Raw genomic sequence first — 20687 nt, 5'->3', positions numbered from 1 at the left:
TTGTCCGCGTACTGTGCACAAAATAAGCACGAACGTGCGAAAGTGTCTTAAAATTGAAGCACCGAAGTACAGTTAATCATTGTTTCTCTTGTCATGTACAGCGTATCGTTTGCTTTTTTATTGTCGTCTCACTTTTCATAGCACGTGACTGTGGTACTGGTGAAATTCTCACATTTTTCTCGACAGCGCTTCACTTTTTTCTTTTCGCAATTTCAATTTCATTTTGTTGCCATAAGTGAGTCGATTCTCTTTCTGTAAATATAAATATTATGTCTAATACCCACATAGCGTTTTGCAAAATCGTTTTTATGCAATATTTTCAAGGCAGAAATGCAGTCGTATATTTTTTAAAAATTAATTATCACAATCTCATATGTTGTATTTTAACGAAGGACTGTTTTTATTGTGGCAATATATCGGAATACATCTATTTTCTATGTTATTTGCTTTTTTATAACAGTTATTATTTCTTATTTTTAGTTCAATTAACAGTAATAATACAAACTTTTTCTAAAAGTTTTTAATATATAGGCATGTAAACTTTTATGAGAGAAATGTACAAAATTAAATAATTTCTCTTATTTATTTACTACAAAACAATTTGATAAGGAATTAAAAGTTAAGGCTCTTAGGATAATTTATATAATTGTTATTCAGAATCTACGATTTTTTACATCATTTAGAGAAATTTCATCTTATTGATCATTTTGCTCTTTTATCCGGACTTTAACTCAAATATCTTTACAATTTTTCCTTTAAATAACTACATAATTTCTCGACAAATATTGTTTATGTATATCTAATATATTGTATTCATCCTATGTTAGCTTCGACACCAAAGAAATATCAAAGTCAACTTACATATAAGATAATTTCACTAATTATTATTATTATTTTTAATTAATTTTCATAAGTTAAATAATTTTTCTTTTTTTCTCCCTTTCTCTCTCTCTCTCTCTCTCTCTCTTTCTTTGTATAGTTGCATAATAAGTAGAAATGTAACAAAGAAAAGAATAATTATTCCATTAATATCTATTTTTCGTTGTTTATCATACATGTTAAATTTTTTACATATTCTCTGTATGAAAATTTTTACTCCACGATTCGCAGCTTAAACTAACTTTCCTTTATAAAGTTTTCTCTTTAGGGAGGTACATAGTAAAATATATATTTAATATTTAATTTAATTTAATTTAATAGTTTGAGTGCAACTCTTTGAGTCTAAAGTATCATATAGTTTTATATCATCTACGGTATAATAGCCAGAAAAAAGAATAAAGAGGAACGAGATAATGTACGCGAAGGAAAAGAGAAAATAGAGAGATAGAGAAAGAAAGAGAATATTCTTGAAAGCTAATTACGTGAATAGAAGGTCAAAGGGCAAAACCATATATTGTGCAAAGCAAGACATCACCACACTGGCGTATTATTGTCATCTTTGCACCAATGACAATGAATTACTACACTTGTTAATCAATGCATCATACAGATACGAGATACTCTATATGTTATTTTTATTGACATTTTTTAAAAAAAGTTCCAATATATATTGTTTTTATTTATATACTTATCTTAAAAATTTATTTTGACTTCAAGACTTTTTTGATTAAAAAAATTTTTTTATTACAATTAGTTAAAAAATGGAGAAGTCTATGAAGTTCACATATTAATTTTTAGTGAATTTAAAATTTGGTATTTTTTTTTATTGATTACTTATTAATGCACATATTTTATTTTTGCCAATTAAAGCTTTACTTCGATGTAACATAATTGGTATTTATGTTAGAATGTTGAATTATAGTTTTAAATAAGCATACCAAAATATGTAAACGAGTATGTAAAGTTTGTATTAATTAATTTTTGCCGCGTTGCACAAAAAAAAAGTATATTTTACTGCAACATAAGTACAACTGCATATAATTTGATTAGTATCTGGTAATTGACACTTGAACATATATTCGAATTTTACATCATAGATATCTATTTTATGCAATGCTAGTTAAGTACATATTTGTCTTTTGAATCGTTTGCGATTTCATATTATGAATTCGTGTCCACGCTTTTATTCTTTCTTTCACACGACTATAATAAAATGAACTCTGTACAATGCAAAGACAGAAAGATTGCAATGACGTCTTTATTGAGCGGTCTCTTCGCGCTTGGAGACCAAGAGAAAATCATAGTTGAAATTTTCCGACAAAATGGCTGTCTTCCACGTCGTTTTCTGTCATTAGCTATTGTGATATCTCGCTAGTTATATATCTTAAAAGTGTTTTATACATTCTATGTACTCTTCCTATTTTTTGTTACAATGAAACAAAAGATAATTTTTTAAAGAGAAATTTTTAACAAGACTTTCAATGCGTATAATACAATTATGTAGAATTACAAAATATAATATACAATTATTAATATTTAAAACGATAATTGAAGATTCTGGAAATTCAGATTTAATCTTTTGCCCATTTATAATCCATATGTACATATTACTTGCATTGAAAATATCATTAAAGTCAAAATATCGTGATATTAACGCTAATAGTCAGACGATCGGATTTTTTACTCAAGCCTTTCAGAGTTGAATAATTATCAATGGGATTATTGGACAGCGGCTGACAGCGATTGATATGTGGTTAATATTGGTTGGTCAGTCCTTTACGCTCGGTCGTTCTTACAAAAAGTTTTTCTAACAATAAGAAAGACTTAAATGGGATACCGATCAAATGACATTTTGTAAGAATTGGCGACTTCTTTACAACTTGAAGATACTGTTGATCGAATAGGTCAACAGTCAATATTAGTAGAATAGCTTAGTAATACTATATTTGATCTGTCTCTGAATAACAAATGGTGTTGTTGTATATGACGCGTTTATTGCGCTCTGGCGCAATCGCTTGAGGACGTAAGTAGTAATCGCAAACTCAAACAAAAATTCTTTTACTCATTGAATTAAAAAGAAAAAAATGAGTAAAATTGAAAATATATTATGCATGAGAGTTATAATACTGGAGTTCAAGAAAAGAGTCGAAGAAAAATTCGTTGCTAGCACAACTGTCTCTGCTTTCATTGCGTGTTCGTCTACTTTGCCATTTTGACTGAAGGGGTTATTTATAACGTGTTGAAAACAATAAAGCACAATCTTCTTGGAACGTCTTAGAATATAATTTAATATAAAATTTTCTTAACCTATATATATATATATATACATATATATATATATAAGGTTCCTTATAATGATTTGCTATAATACTTTTATAGGTACTTAAATAGTGTAGAGATGGGTGCAATAAGCAGAAATAGAATAATTGGAGTGAAAACTTTTTATCACACACACAACACACACATCCTAACGATATCATGATCTAACTAAAATGTCTACATACAGCTTATATCTTACGTAATTTCGCGATATATGTATTTGTTCAAATAGTATTTCAAATAATTGAAGAACAGAATTTCAAAATGCGTTTTGTCCAAAATTTATAATTTTCAGAAAACGAGAAAGAAAGAGAGAGTCACAAGAAAACTGCGCGTTTTACAGAAAATAACAATTCGCCAATCAATAAAATGTGAAATATTCAACAAAATTGCTAAACAATTGCTGAAAATGTTAAACAAATACATTTTGTTCGTCTCTAATTAAGGGGGATATTATGCACTTTAACTGTCCAGATTTTTTCCAGCATATAAATTGATGGTACAGAAATGTTTTCAGAACATCGTAGAGTAGCTTAAAATATGAATCTCTTGCCTTCTCAATCAATTAAACTTAGAAAAGAAATTTGAAAAATTCAATAATTTGCACAAAGTTCCTAAAATGGTAGGAGTTAAATAATATTTGTGTAATAGTCACAACTTCCTTTCTGCATCTGCGGCTAACAATCAGTAACGTGCTAGTAAGGGTCAGTTTGAGATTAGATCAAGAGGTAGAAGTTAATTAAAATGTCCAAGAATGGCGTTCTCGAGGAAGTCTTCGTGGGCGATGGTTTGTCCTCCGTTCACTGTTATCATTTCTATTGATAATGGTTGATATCCAACGTGACTAAAGCATTCGTAGCAAGTAAGTGATGGCAATTTCGCAAAAGTGATACAAGTGTGATTGAATTTAAGTAAAACGAATAGAAATTGGTAATTCTGGCTAGCATATAAGATAAATATTTTCAGCATTTTCTTATTATAACATGATGTTTGAAGTATGATTTAGTTGTCTTTGGGTAACAGCTAATGAAAAGTTTCTTTTTTGGCGTGAAACATATGTTATTGTTGCAACGACGGTAACAGTGGTCAAATTATCTTTATTCCATTTTGTCATATGCATATATACATGTATCCGTTGCATACATATGCATATTTATAAATCTTGTTAGTCAGATATAACATTTGCTTTTATTTGTATTAATTAGCATTTTACTGTATAAAAACTTCACATTTTTAATATTATGTATCAGTTAAGACAATTGAGTGATTAATTATTATTAAGAAATTGTTTAATAGTTCTTTTAATAGTTTAAAAAATTTTTACATATATATATATATATACTAGTTTACATAAATTTAAAGAATAGAATCCAGATTCTAAGAAATTTTATTTTGATAGAATGTCAAGAGGCGATTTGCGTATATATTCAAAAGTTACTACAGTAGTCCTGAATTTCCTTGATATTTTCAAACGTTTTCTATAGAAGAGTCAGAGTATAGTTCACTAAGGTACAATTATTTCTCCCCATTCGAGAACAATTTATAAGGTTCCATATACAGAAGGAGGTCGCGATCGAAATATGTGAGATGCGCAGGTGTTCAAGATAGTATAGAGACAGTGAACAGAAAATCCGACGCGAGACAAAATCGTGACGGAAATCACCAAGAAAGCGGCTTAAAACCCTACTACGTAGGCTAAAAGCGAACTAGTGGGAAGGGCGAAAAAGTAGAAGAGAGAGGTGATAAGAAGAAGCAAGAAGAAGAAATGACGACGGAGATAAGTATGCGCGGGGGTAGCTGGACGGAGCTCTAACAAGTGGCTGCAGCTCGTAACGATCGCCCTCTGTGCCATGCACCAGCCAATCCACTCGTACTGCACGCCCTTCTAACCCGAGGAGTTTAACCAACACATATACACACTCTGTGCATGTATGCATACTCTGCTACATCGCCAGAAATATCGATAAACACGACACGAAGGTCGGCCACGAGCGGTGATCGGCACCCCTCTTTCATTCTCGAAATAACCTCCGTCTATTTCCTTTCCGTTCTTCTTTTTGTTCTTCTAATCTTGCTGCCGCGCATTTTCATTTTATAGATGATAATTACCGCGTCAGCCGATTCGATCGATTCGATATAGTGTTTGCAAAACTATCGACTTTTTATCATCTATCATCCGCCGTTCCTTTTTAACTCTCTCTCTTTTTTCTTAATAGCGATACTTTTAATGACAATTGCTAAATTAATTACAACGAAAAATGGAAAAGAATTTATTCGAATCTATCCGTTTTGTTTATTTTATTTCATGGGAATAACGATTCTTTTTTGATGGATCGAGCTCAATCGGATTGCATGCGAAACTCGCGCTCACGAATCGGTCGACGTAATCTCTTTTTTAGGCACAGCTGGTTTTAACGAAAGCGTAAATTAGATTGGTCTCTGTTTCGTTTGACGAGATTAATCGCAGACTGAGTAGTGGGTTTTTTAAGCACACAATTGTAAATCTTCTTAAGAGATAAAACATATATTTTTTTTTTAATTGATAAAGTTTCTTTTTGTCTCTCTGTAGATTATGATTATTGTGAAATTTCCATTTGATATTCGGTGATGCAGTTAATTTCAGTTAAACATACCAGTGACATATGTATATTACGTTAATGATAATTCGCATATATTATCATTTTAATAATAATTTGCTGTAACAAGTTTTATTGGATATATGAGATAATGAAATAGTTTTCGATCTAGAGCGTGCATGAAGCGAAATACACGTTGTTTAATTGAACGTGTTCTCGTGATATTTGACTTGTTAGTGAACCATGTGTGTATATATACATATAAATATATGTGAATAAATTATGAACGCAAGTGCAATCTACTGCATGCGGTGCATTTATAATTGTTTTATTGAGAAAATCTGTGAGTGCTCTTTAAACGAAATCATAATTTTGACCATGTACTGGAAGGTAGGACGAAAGAAGTATCGATTTATATCTTGCGCACAAGTAATCGTGAATATTTCGGTACACAAAGTATTCATATACATATAAAGCATATGTATAAATTTACTTCAGTTTTTAATTACCTGAAGTTTTGTGAAGACAAAGCGGATATTTCTAATTTTTAACTTTGCACGTTACATACGTTTTTCGCGTAAATTTGCTGAATCGTGTCGGAGCAGAGAGCGATTTATTCCTCGCGGGCGGTCATTTAAAGGCCTTTGACCCGTGAACTGCAGATCCGTGTATATGGCTCGCGTGCGTGCATCGCGCACGTGCCGGTGATTATGCAACGAGGGTGCAGGGTAAATTCAACGTAATTCCACGAAAACGCCGGTATCGGCGTCGACAAGCAGTAAGGTGAGCGTGCGCCACAACACAGCTGAAGTGAGCAACGCGGAAAAAAAAGACAAGTGCAGAAAGTGCGAGACAGTAGCGGAAGAGGGAGCGAAAGAGAGAGGAGAAGAGACAAATGACAAAGATAGTGGACCACCGAAATATCCGTTACCGTGTACGCAGCGTGCGTCTTGTGACAAGTTGTACGTATTGGACACATGTCTGTACGTACGTGACATTAGCCTTGTCAAATTTCGTGAAATAATGCTCTTACGTTCCGAATGTTAGTCTGAGCTTCGTCAGAACTATTATAGCGATTTAAGATTGTTCGAAGATGAAAATTATTCGGAAAAATTCTACTATGTCGATAGCGACGATAGCACGCGGATCGAAAGCGTGGGAACCGCGCTATTTCTAGTTTCGGAGTGGCGTCAGCGGAGCGCGAGACAGAGATCTTATATCACCGTTTTATAAGTTTGTTTCCTCGAGCTCACTTTTTCAACTCGATTCACTGCTCGATCTTTCTCGCATCACGCGTACCCATTTCGTCGACGTCTTGCGTTTTTCGATGTCATACGGCGCTGTGTGCGTTTCGGCCGCGCCGTATGCAGCACGACTCTCGTCGTGTTCGCTTACTCGATTCTACGACGGACGCGTCATCAGGTCGCGTACGGGTCGCATATTTTGCAAGCGTAATTGGAGTAACGAGGGAGTGACTCCGAGGATTGAGAAATTATCTCAATCTGTTAGGGATCGAATATACCGTGGCGTAACGAGACGCGGGGGTGCCGGGTATGCGAAGAAGCGTCATACGAGAGGAATAAAGATCGAGAGTGAGTGCACTGAGACAGATGGAGTTCGCGACGAGAGAGAAAGAGAAGGATGGTCTGCGTGATGGGAGAGCGAGGAAAGGGGGGACAGGGAGAGAAACAGAGAGAGAAAGAGTACAGAGAGCGAGAGAAAGAGAGGGATGCAGGCAGAAAGAGACAGATGGGAAAGAGACGGCGCGCCGCCGGTGCGAACGAAAACTCTGGTTGCCGCATTTTCACGCGGAAACACATCTTACCTGTTTCACTAGTGGGAGTAGTGTCTGTTCTATGCTACGGGTCTTAATCTCTAGGGTGGCTGGGTCTACGGGGTCGGGTGTCGCCATGATTCGAACACAACTCCGTGCTCCGTAGACTCGAGCCGAGGCGAGAGGGTTCGTTGCACCCCTCCTACCCCCGCCCGCGTGCCCGGCACGACTGCAACCCTTGCCCCCGCTGCCGTCGCTGACAGCCACCGGACACCCTTCTACCTATGGATCAACCAATGGTCTTCGAGCCCCGTGCCCGAGCCGGCAATGACAAGGGCGACGTCGCGCGACGACGACGGCGACGCCGACGCAACTACTGCCGCCGACGCCGGACGCCGCGCCGGTGCGCTGGGCGTCGCGACGCTACACTCCTAGCCATCTCTTGGTTTCTCGCGTAACACTCTTCGCTGATTCGCCGATACTGTCGTTAACGGCCGCCAGTAATTTGGACTTACACGAAAGTCATAAGATATTCTTCAACACCTGAGCTTCCGAAAGTGGAAAGGAGAGAACCTATGAGTAACGTGCATAATTAACCGATAATACATTAAGCGATCAAGAGTCTATGCGAGTCGCATTTACATACTTTAATATTTATTTATTATTTATGTCAGTGATAAATAAACTTGCCACATTCACATTTTGACAGTTCACTCTTATTATTGAAATAATTTATATAACAATAAAAAAAAATAAAAACCGCGGATTGAATGGAACAAAATTCAATCAAGACATATACGTCATATATAGAAGATAAAAAGTTTAATCCTCTCAAGAATCATTTATGGGATAAGCTTCTTTTTTTTTCAGGATAAATGAATTGGAAATTTATTAATAAACAACTGTGCAGAGAATGGAAGTAACTCGTTACTTTTGTAACGAAGTTACAGTTACTTTTTTGGTAACTTTACTGGTAACTGCGTTACTTTCTTTTTTTGGTAACTGTAATGGTAACGTAGTTACATTTTTTGGTAACGAATTTACAGTTAATTTTATCGTAACTTGCATACAATTGGACACGTTATTCTGTTATATAACAATTACATGTTATTAATTACGACAGCTATAAATATGATTGTAGGACATTGAGTGTTTTTATTTGTGATACAGGCGTACAAGCAACATTTAGTTTAACTTAATTTAAACATCGTACACATTTTGTTCTAATTAAGCTGTGTAAAACGCTTTACTCTATACATTTTTGCGTACATTTATGTTGAGCAATTGGAAAACACACCTTTTCGCAAAACTTCTGTTATATATTTTAATTATAGCGTTATAATTTTCTTTCTATCAAAATATTTGATTTACAGCTAAAAGTATAGATTAAATAAAAATATAGCTGTATTATAATAAAGAGAGATTATATGTATTTCTTAATTTTCCTTTTAATCTCTAACTTATATTGTGATTCAGATAGTCCTATACAATCCTATATAATCTTCTAGTTTTCTACAAAGTATAAAAAAATTCCTGAAATATTTTAGCTGTCAACTGCTGTAACGATCCTGAAGTGGTCTTTGACAGCTGAGAAATATATTACAGTACTATTATTTCAGGAATTATTTTGCACTTCTATCTTCTATGTGATACATCAAACATATGTATATCTCAGTTTGCTACATATTTTACAGGTTTTAGAATTACGAAATTGTGTTAAAAAAAAAACTAAAAAATAAAACTATACATAGTGTCAGTGTTATACATGCTATATATATATAGCTTTTATTAACGCTTAAACAAAAAATACTGCAAAAGTTCATTTTCAGAGTGTTTTTTAAAAGGTAACGGAAAAGTAACGAAAAGTTTTCTTTCGAATAACGGTAACTGTAACGAGTTACTTTTAAAAAGTAACGATAACTCGTTACTTTTTTTACTCACAATCAGTATAACGAGTAACTGTAACTTTTAAAAAGTAACTTTCCATTCCCTGCAACTGTGATTATACATACTTACTTTGGATATACAAAATAAATTATTAATTAATTATATAAAAATTTGTAATGAACTTGATTTATTAATACTTGCTTCAAAAAACAATGAACACTTATGACGCAAATAAAGCTAGATATGACTAGTTCTAGATATGAACTCGTACAGCGAGGGAATAATAACTTATGTTATAAAGTTATAAGTGTACTCGACATAACATGATTCGTTGAACACTGCTCTTGTGTACAATAATTACATTTTATAACAAAGATATATATGTAAGGTAAATTTTTCATAAAATTTTACATTTATAAGTGTTTAATTTTTATTAGTTATATTTTAAAAATGAATATCGCGAAATATTTTATTCATATTTTTATATAATGTTACAAATTCTTTTCGCCGTGATCATAGGCATAACCATAAAGAAAATTCTTTACATTTTGAAATCACGTAGCTTCGTATATCGTATACAAATTCGTAAACGTATTTTGCGAAAAGAAAGAAGATAAATGTAGAATTATTAAAAAAAGAATAGAATTTCGATAGAATATTACTATGACTACTACACATATCTTCGTGTGTAAAGTAAAAATATATATTTCTATATATTGGAAAGTATTTGCATTCAATGCGCATTTCTGTGATAAATTGTATCGATACATTACTTTTGTTGCTTAATTTAATGTTCACAAAATATGATATAACTATCCATCTTATATTCTACATAGAATTTATTGGACCTCCTATATATGTATAAGAGTTATCCTATAATAGCCTTTCTATAGATTATTTTTTCTATAAATGGCAATAACAATACAATTTTAACTTTCTTCACTACTTATCATCAGAAAATATACATATACGCGTTTAATTACGAATTTTTAGTGTTTTACAATTAACTACGACTTTTTTATATCAGGTATATTATTCATAAAAATTAAATCATCTTTTGTAAAATCAAATCTTTTGAAATATTTCCATTGAATAATATAAAGTAACATCACTTGTTTGCGTTGACCAATTTATTTTGTGTCGGCGCCAATGGCGCTCTTCTCTTAACATGTTTCTCCGGAGCCTTATCCTTCGGTAGTGGCACTCCATTGGAAACAGTTCCGCCTTTCCTTTTCCTTAAAGATTCGGTCGGGAGATACTCGGTTGGTCTTAACAATTGCCTAAAATTGTAAGGTCCATTAATATCTTCCGTATCATATGCAGACTTGGTACTCTCTCGCCGCTTCTCAATCACCGTTGGCCTTAGAAGTTGTCTAAGATTAGTTGTGATATTGAAAGTATCGTTTTGAAACTGTTCCTGATTCGTCGCTTTTCCGTTCGCTAATCGATTGAGATCATTCTTATGATCTATATTATTCTGATGATTTTTTATCGGATAGCTATTTTGCTTATGATTTGATCGATCTGTCTTTTCTGATTTGTTACTTAACTCTGATTGTTCAGTATTTAAAATTTTTATCTGGCTCGTTGCAATGTCGTTACTTATTTTACAAGGAGTCTGATGATTGTTGATCGATGTACCATTAATCGATGTGTGATACTCATCGACGGAATTGTGGTGATTGTTAACAAGATTCTGTCCATTAAAGACATTCTGACGTTCGTTTACGGCATTATATCGGCCATCGATCGTGAGTCGTAAGCCAGGTGGATCGTGGATATTCGGAGAACCGATTGCATATTGTCCGTTCGTGTGTGATTGCAGGTTCTCGTTACGCAGGTTATTAACCCTTGTACTGGAAAAATGGATTCTATTATGAATTTGATCTTTAAAGAAAAGCTTTAAAAGAGACATATTTAATTTTTTTTTACTACAGATAATATATTTCATTTTATGAATTGAGACTAAATTATAAAATGCGAATTATAAAATCACTAATTGTAACAGTTATACGTGTATGTATACTTATTAAAGTAGTGGTAGAATAAATTTATATTTTTACCTGAAAATTTACCATAATGCCTCTGGCAACATATATAAAAAAATAAATGCGAGATTAGCATTTTTATTAGATATTTTTTTATGAGAATTCTTGTATTTATTTAGATTTATTCTCATCGATTTAAATTCACGTGTCATATTATTAGATATTTATTAAAATATATGTTCATTTTATAATTAGTAATAGTAAAATTACAATTGGTACAAAATTTATAAATGATATATATAGTTCCAAAAAAATGTATTACAATAAACGTACATAGAGCTTGTTTTTATAAATTTTGAATAATTGAATCATAGAAAAATCTATCATAGTTAAATTTCTTTAGTTTTAACTATCAAATTGAGCACATTCAAGTAAGTCATTTATCATGTAAGTAAGAACTTGTAAAATGTACGATTATTCGCATGTGTATGTTACAATTCTTACCTGACATTTTTTTTGGAATTCTCGTTTTTGCGTAAATCGGAGGGGTATCGCAGGGCTTTGTGCCAAATGTTTGATAGATGTTGCTCTGGTGCCACTACGAAATCGCTTTGAACTGTACGATCTCTCCTCTCGGCACTTACGTCCAGAATATGACTCCTCCTCTGACTCCTATATGAGAATAATCTCGTTTTACATCAATATAGATTAAATTTAATATGACACATATCAACGAACCATTGCATCTGATTATTCAAACACAAGTATGTGCACAAAAATATTTATAATCGAAGTAAAAAAAGCTCTTAGAAATAAAAATTTATATTTAATTTGAAAAAGATTGATTCTACTGTGAGTTAATCTTTGTGTTAAAATTTTAAAAAAGTGTTTAATTATAAACTTTTTTTATAATTTGAAGATTCAAGTATGCGTTTTAGGATCCTCTTGCTTTCTATAATACGTAAATGATAAAAATACATATACATATATATATATATAGTATATGTGTATATATATTTATACTAGCGTCAGAATAAATTTGTATAGATACGATCGACCAAATCTATATACGGTGTACCTCGATGAATGAAGGTCATTCTCTAGCCGTATCAACGGCGAGTCCCAGCCAACTTCGTCGTCTTCGAATTCCGAACCACTTGCGATGCGAGTGCCAAAAGCATTCGAAAATTGAGCATTTAAATTTCTGATTCGTTCGCGATGCTAAGTCAAAGCATAGCGCGCCTTGATTTTTATGTATATGTATGTACATATATATAAATGTATATATATATATATGTATATATACCTGCTCATCTCCTCCTTCAGATCCTGATAATATTTGACACTGTCTTCCTCTTGTGGCTGCATTCCGCTGCGGTACTGTAATATTGACTGCACCATATTAAATCCTTGCGGACGTACGTAATCGAGCGGCGGTTCCTCGATATCATTCAATCTAATACCAGGTTTGTTGCGACGGAGATTTTTGTGTACCTCCTGGTTCTTCATATGTACCTATTAATAGAAAGAGATCATATAACAGTTAATGACTTAATCAAATTAACAATTGTCAACAATCGTATTGTTTCTTAATACTAAGTAAAAAGATAAGAGTTGAACTTGAGTAAAAAAATTACATTTTGAGAAAATTGAATTAGATCTGCTTGTCGTAGTTTAGGATGTACAGGATCTTTCACGGCTGGTTTTTTTCTGACTAGTATTTCTTCTTTTTTATACCATCTTTGAACAATAAGAGCTGCGTCTTCGTGCTTTAATCCTTCGCGCAACAGTGCCTTGTGGCCATCATATATATTGTCGTAATTGTTCAAAATCCTCTTGAAACGCTCCTCTAAATCGTATCCAAACCGCTTACGAATAGTGTAACCTCGGAAGTCTATGTAAAAATTCAATTATATGTATACCATATTCTTGGCTATCAATTATATAGGTAGCAAATACAATTTTTATATACGTACGACTTTGTATGACAGTTGCAGCATTGTTCTTTTCTAGATTTCTACGTATTTGTCGTTTTTCGCGATTATTTACATCTATATTTTCTTGCTCTCTACGTTTCACCTCATCTATAAAAATATTAAAATAAATGCTGATACGTAATGGAGTCATCTAGGAAAATTGCCAAAATTGAGAATAAAACTCACTCAACATAAAATCAAGCGTCTCGTTTTCCTCTTTCGCACGTTTTTCAGCCAACATTTGTTCTGTCTGTTTTCGGGATAACCATCCTCGAATATGACGTTGTAATGTGACCACTGACACAGCAAATTGCCATTTTTGCTTCTTAAATCTTAATTTTGCGAGCCATCTTCGAACACATGCTTGAACTATAATTATCTTTCTCAATTGTTCCTCATACAATTTTGAGAGAAATTCGACGTGATAGTATTTCAAAAAAACCTTTGTCTTGCCTAACGCCCATCCATCCATTTTTAATCGTAATAAAAGAAGCCGACAATTATCTCGATTGGCAATTACGCGTTCATCATAGCCGAAAGCAAGGAAGCAATATCTGTATAGTATAATTGATAAAAATTGAAACGAAGGTATTCAGCATTTCTCCGTTTATATAGAAATTGTAACCAATCTGAAAATACCTCTTAAGAAATTCGTTGAACGGTATCCTATGAGAAAATCCATTTTGTCTTATACGTATTGTCTCGAGCACACCGGTATACCTCAATTGTTTTACAACTTTCTCTTTATCGAAGAAACGTGAACTTTTCGAATCGTTTGGTTTTATACATCGAACGAACTGAGGTGAACCGGACACCATTTTTTGTAATAGATCCATTAGAGAATACCGGAAATATGTCGCTACCGTCTGCTGAGCTCTCGATTGTGATGCTAAACCTCGACTAGAATAACGTTCCTACGAGACATCAATACGCCGTTAATACTCCATACAAAAATGAAAAATATAATTTAATGTGCACATACACACACACACTCACACGCACATACCTTTGTGTTTTGATTCGATTGCGATTTTCGCGAGTCATTCTCCTGCAGTGCCGAGTATAAATTACCGGTTTTCGTAATCGGGCATTGGAACAGGAAACGAACCATGTCGTACTGCGATTGTCGTACCAGTTGAATGACTTCGGGTGGCAGAAAGTTTCTGTTCTTTTCGAGAAATCCTTCGGCTTGATAGACCACACGACCAGCAAAATGATATATTGCGAAACACACTGCATCCGATTTGGGGCGTACGTAGAATTTTGATTTAATATTGTTGTGAAATTTTTCTGCCGGAAAAAAATTGCGCAAAGTAATAAAAATAAATAGATCGACTGTTTTATTCACTATTTAAAATCGCTATGACTTTAAGTGAAGAGTTGTATCGATTAGTATAATCACGCATTAGCAAGTAAAAAGTTTTATTTAAAAATATATATTAAAATTTTTGTTTATTAAATTAAATTAATATTAAACAAATTAACTGTAAGATGTCTCATCATAAAATCGTATATCCTTATTGAATGAAAGTAGCATAGCAGCACAAAAATACGTTTATAGAATAATAATGTATCTAGAATGTATACTTACCGATCAGAGATCGATTGGTCGCTCTGGGAAATCGACTCTCCTCATCGAGAAGCGCCAGAAGTCCCATGGGCTTGCTTAGTAACATATCGAGAACCGGCCTGTTGTCGGAAAACTCGACGAGATCCACGGGTATTCCCTCGGCCATGTATTCCTGTTGCTCCCAAGTGAAGATGTGTTGGTTGAAGTAATACTGTATCTGTTCGTTAGCTATATTGATGCAGAGCTGTTCGAACGAGTTTCTGGGAAAGTTTTCGAAGCCAAAGATATCGAGTAGCCCGATTGCTAGCGGCTCGTAATTCGGCGAACGGCTGAAGCACAGTAAACAATTGATCTGGTTGACCATCCAATCGAAGAGCCGGCCATAGAGACCCTTGGCCATTGCATCGCGAGCTGCACGAGCTTCGGCTACCGTATTGTTCCGCGTAATTGTCTCGCCTCTGGTCATCACCGAGTTCGATGTCAAGGCTTCTAGGAGATCATTCTGTTCAATGCCGAGTAGTTTCGATACTGAAAACCCAGTATTTCTATAATTATGGCATGTAATTAATTTTTTTTTTATGTTTATTAAGATATATATATATATATACTAAACATGTAGGACTTTTATTGATAAATTAATTCTAATCATGATTAATTCTAATAATATTTGATTTTCAATGAATTGAACTACTATAAGAAATATAAAGAAGACAAGACAAATTTTACCTCTATGTAATGGAATAGTGTCGATGACTCTACTTTTATTATCGGTGTTGTCTTGTGTCGCCACTTCGGCAAATTCAATGTCACCTAGATGGAGAATAGCGGCTAAAACCCGATACACCGTGTCTACCTCGCTATCCTGAAATCCGAGTACCTTGAAACCCATTTTGAGCTGCTGGAACTTGTCAATGTGCGTTTGCGATGTGTGACTGTAATGCGTGAGATATCGATGATATCTCCGAAGCGTAGGATCGAGGTAATATTCCGAGAGGCGGTCATCCGCTTCCAAGCCATCGTACATATAATAAAAAATATGAAAATTTCTTTCTCCCCTGGAAAGTTCCAAAATTTATTGTCTTTAGTTTGTGATTAATGAAATTATATACATATATGTATAGTATATACGAATTATATGTTATACATATAATTTGTATTGTATATATAATTTTTAAGAACGCACTCAGCTTGAGCAATCACTCGTGATTGTTCCAACAGGTATACTGAAATTCGCGCACCAGTCACTTTTCCGCCTTTTGTCATTGTTAGATCCAGGTACTTTCCGAATCTGGAAGAATTCGCATTGATGCCAGTCGTGGCGTTTCCGAAAGCTTCCATTATAGGATTTATTTGAAGTATTCTCTCCTCGAGGTTACGATTCGGTGCCTTGCTGAGATAGACGAGCTGTTTCAATAGTAAATTTGCGCTTTCCGTCTTTCCGGCACCTGATTCACCGCTGATAACTATCGCTTGGTTTTGACGTTGATGAAGTAGAGCTTGATACGCGGCATCGGCGACTGCAAATATGTGTGGAGGATTATCTGATCTCGCTTGTCCTTTGTACCGTTTTTGTTCCTGAAGAGTGAATTATTATAATAATTCTCTAATGATTTATACTTTATTAATTATATTTATTAATGTTATGTTTTATCTAAATTAATAAAATACTTACGATACCGGTATATAAACCTAGATTAGTGAAAGGATTAACAGCAACCAGTATATCCCCGATATATGTGTATATCTGCGCTTGCTCATATCGGTGCTGTAATTGATCGACAATAGCCTCTTCCGAGAACATGTCGAGAGCCGCCAAATCGTCCATGTACATCTTCTCTGGTCTCGTTTTACGGTCCGTCTTCAATTTACCATGTTTTGTAGTTACTTCCGGCTGCCGATGAACGCGACCTTCTGTTCTCTGTCTACGAATCTCTTCTCTCAATTGCTCTCTGATTTTCTCTACGATTGGTTCCACCTTCGTCAATAATGGATGTTCTCTCAATTCACCGGCAAACGGCCGATGCTCCAAATCTTTCACCAAGCATTCGGCTATAAAATCCGTCAGTTCCGACGAATATGTATCCGGATTTTTCAAGGAAGGGGGAGGATTTCTCGGAATTTGAAAAAGTGCCCGCATGGGATGCAATTCCGATAAGGGAGGATCGCCCTCGGTTAACTCGATAGCGGTAATGCCGATCGACCAGACATCGCAACGCGAATCATACGATGAATCCAATTGCTGCTCACAAGCTATTACCTGTTTCATGACCGAAGGATAGTTGTATTTCAAATTTTTCAAAATTATGAAATGACCGAATATTTCGAAATTATATGCATGTACAAGATTCGCTTTTTTCAATTGACTCTAAATAGATCGTTTGATTTGCCACATATTACTTTCGTTGCTTTTATTCATTCTATAAAATTTTTGCTTTTAAAAACAGTAAAATTGCTTAAATAAACTCACCTCTGGTGCCATCCAATATGGCGTTCCAACAGATGTGTTTTTCCTGGCGAGAGTCGCAGCCAGATGTGAAGATACACCAAAATCGACCAATTTGACACGCGCTTCTTCCGTGAGGAGGATGTTATGACCTTTTACGTCGCGATGCATACAGTGATTACTGTGCAGAAAGATCAGAGCTTCGACGGTCTCCTTCAAGATATAAGCTATTTGGTCATCCGTTAGACGACTGACACGTTTTTTAAGACCCTGCACGAGATCGGTCACGGAACCTCCAGTGCACAACTGGAACCGGAGCAATTAACTTTTTACATAACCCAATTCCGTTTGTTCCTTCAAAGCTTCCGACAAATTGATACTCGTACGTACACAGAAAAAGAATGACTTTTCTGTACTTAAATATTAAAAAATTTAATTAAATACACACATCTAAATAATTTTTGTTGAAGTATCAAATAATTATGTAGAACGCTCAAGCTTGTTGTCAAAATTTTTTGCAGCAGTACTCATTATGCGTGAGTTTTTTTATATAACTACCTTAATGGTCCAACAAAATTATTTCCAGGTCTGTATTTAGTAAATCTCTAGATTTTTAGCAAAATCGTTCTTTCTGTGTAGGAAAGCAGAAAATTACAATTTATATAAAAATTTCGAATTATTAAGAAATATATTTTCTTAATTGATTCCCTTACTCTTGTTTGTTTTTTAACGGAAGGTATTTATAGAATTCAACTGAAATAAATAACAATTTTTACGAAGCATCGTTTATGATTAATTGTACAAATAATCTCATCAATTCACGTGTTTTAATTTTGTTTTTTTAATCGAAAAATTTTCTACATTTTCATTTTCTTTTTTGTAAATTTGTTTCATGAAATTTACCTCCATCACAAACCATAATTGATCTTCTTCCTGACTAGGCTTAGCTCGCTTTAAAAATAAACCGTGAAAGACAGGAATATTCGGGTGTTGACTTAAATCTCTTAGCACCAAATATTCTTCTTCAATCTCTTCGATGTTGTCAGCAACATTCTCCAATATTTTGATAGCTACCTTGTTGCCAGTTTCTTTATCGTAAGCAGCGTACACTTCACCATAAGTACCCTCGCCAATCAATTCTTCCAATCGAAAACGCTCGCCTGGATCCGGTATCACATCGAAATTGACATGTTGACTGAGACCGTGATATGCCATGTTAGTTCCACCTCCAGTCATTTCTACACATAATCGATGAACGCGTCGCTGTTAGAATCTTGTGAATTAAGATTATGTGATTATGCTAGTGTGAAACTTATAAAAAAAAAACAGGTCCAGCAAGATATTATTTAAATCGTTTTTACTTTCTTTGTTCTCGAATGTTGAAAATGATAACAATGAAGCGTTGATTAGTTTGAAATAGGGTAGTAACATGTGAGATATCTTGTTACTTCTAAAAGTTACTTACGCGACATTTTCATCTATTTTTTTTTTATTAAACACGGAACACTTTTTGCAAAAAATGTTAAAGCGCATTAGAGAAAGTTTTTTGAGCAATCGCTCTCCGTGATAATGTATGTATAATATTATCGATCGATTACTTTTTTATATGCTTTCCTCGAAAGTTTGAAATCTTAAAAATCTCGATACTTTATTAGATTGGAGAAGCATCAATGGAACGTTGTTAACTCTACCAGCTGCGACACACTACTGGGAGCGTTCTTTTTCCAATTGGATATCTATTAACTCCTTAATAGTATTAGTTCGAGTATTAGGCTTGTATCGGTTAGACCGGCGCACTTTTGCTTCGTCTCAGATATAGGTCTGTTAAGAAAGACGCGCTTCGTTTAATTTCAAGTTTCTTTCGTGACTGTACATCGAAAGACTGGTCGTGAGAATCATTAAATAGTGCATTCGTGCACAGTACGAAGATCAATTTGTATAAATGCACAGAGAAAGTAACATTGAAGAATTTATTTAATTTTATTAGAATATTCAAATGTTTTCTTTGTACATTTAACTCTGTGCATTAAAATTTCTTACCGTGATATATTTTGTCAATTAAAAAGTAAATATTGGATGACAGAAATGATTTTATTTGATAACATGAAACAAATAGTAATTGAAATTTAATCATTGTATTTTTATACCTTATTATTCTAACAATTTGCTTTGCTATCAATGAGTTCTGCTTTTCTCATAACGAGGACATGTTTCGAGGACATGATTTGGAACAATGTTGACTTTATATTGGAAGTTCTATCCAATTGAGCGAAGCCATGTAAAGATCAATAAGCTGACAGTAGTAGCTTTAAGCAATGTTTCGTTGCAACATATTGAATATGATATAAACAGTTAATAAAACTTTCATAAATATTGTTTTCTTTTCCAATGCTCATTATCTTCTTCAGCGAAAAAGATTGTTTGATAATTTACAAATCTGATACTTCTGGATAATAGGATAAATTGAAACTATTCAGGTACTCTCTCAATTACTATAACTGATTTTACTCAATGTTCGTTCGTGCATATCGGCGAAAGGATTTCTCTCGGAGTGCTTCGCAGCCCACCTTACTAATTTTCGATGCATTTAATTTCACTGGGCATGCAGATTGAATTCATAGCGTGACTGACAAGATGTGCCTTAATTAAACATAAAACATCTGATATTAAACCATCTTGAAATTTTAATCAGTAATGGTAATCACAATTGTCAAATAGATTGATTGCCACTAAATTACATATTGTATTAATGCTTATCAGTTGAACTGATTGAAAAATAACTAAAAATTATTTTGAACACAATGAAAAATTGGAATATATAAATTACCCATTTAAAGTATATTTAAATAATAATTAAGTGTTGTTAATATTGTTTAATAATAATACAATTTTTACAGGCCTTCTTATTAAAGGTTTATCATGCAAAACTATGCACACGCTAAATAAGTAGGTGCTTAATTACTGCATGTAAGTAAAATGATGGGAATCATGTCAAAAGCACATTTCTAAATTGTTTGCATGCGCGAGAGTCTGCGCGCATAATTATAAGGATTGCACTGAAACTTTATGAGATTACTAGTAAATACTTATACCGTAACAACGGTTTTTACACGTAAAAGTTGATGTGGAAACTCCTCCAGACTCTCTTGTACTAAAAATAATGTGTACAACTGCGAACACGTGTTTATCGCATTAAGATACATGATATAATAAACGATTTCTACGTCGAATTAATAACAAGGCTATCTTCTGCATCACTGATCAGGATGATTAAA

General features: G+C 33.8%; 2 protein-coding genes across 2 annotated transcripts in view; both read right to left on the bottom strand.

Moving 5' to 3' along the window:
* The window catches only part of alpha-Catr (alpha-catenin related), a 42974-nt gene extending 35288 nt beyond the window's left edge, over positions 1–7686 (bottom strand). The window contains exon 1 of the mRNA XM_018548794.1: positions 7600–7686. Coding sequence (XP_018404296.1) covers positions 7600–7686 — 87 coding nt within the window. The remainder of the gene's footprint in view (positions 1–7599) is intronic.
* Positions 7687–10543: 2857 nt separating this feature from the next.
* LOC108780951 (myosin-IIIb) lies at positions 10544–18648 on the bottom strand. The gene is made up of 15 exons (XM_018548800.1): positions 18316–18648; positions 17437–17718; positions 16839–17226; positions 16642–16658; positions 16153–16544; positions 15696–16024; positions 14991–15497; positions 14508–14689; positions 14039–14313; positions 13586–13953; positions 13400–13507; positions 13061–13317; positions 12730–12938; positions 11928–12095; positions 10544–11291 (listed from the first exon to the last, which is right to left on the bottom strand). The coding sequence occupies exons 1-15, from the start codon at positions 18646–18648 to the stop codon at positions 10544–10546; spliced, it is 4563 nt and encodes a 1520-aa protein (XP_018404302.1).
* Positions 18649–20687: the final 2039 nt, after the last annotated feature.

This window comes from Cyphomyrmex costatus, unplaced genomic scaffold (assembly GCF_001594065.2).
Source record: "Cyphomyrmex costatus isolate MS0001 unplaced genomic scaffold, Ccosl1.0 scaffold75, whole genome shotgun sequence".
Classification (NCBI taxonomy): domain Eukaryota; kingdom Metazoa; phylum Arthropoda; class Insecta; order Hymenoptera; family Formicidae; genus Cyphomyrmex; species Cyphomyrmex costatus.
This window is presented reverse-complemented; position numbering and strand designations above follow the sequence as displayed.

Bases quoted from the DNA above. Each gene is read 5' to 3' on its own strand.
- LOC108780951 (XM_018548800.1), bottom strand. From the start codon at position 18,648: ATGACTGGAGGTGGAACTAACATGGCATATCACGGTCTCAGTCAACAT. The intron at 17,227-17,436 runs GTGAGTTTATTT...GTCATGAAACAG, and splicing joins CATATTGGATGGCACCAGAG to GTAATAGCTTGTGAGCAGCA. The intron at 14,690-14,990 runs GTAAGTATACAT...TTTTTCCGGCAG, and splicing joins GACCAATCGATCTCTGATCG to AAAAATTTCACAACAATATT.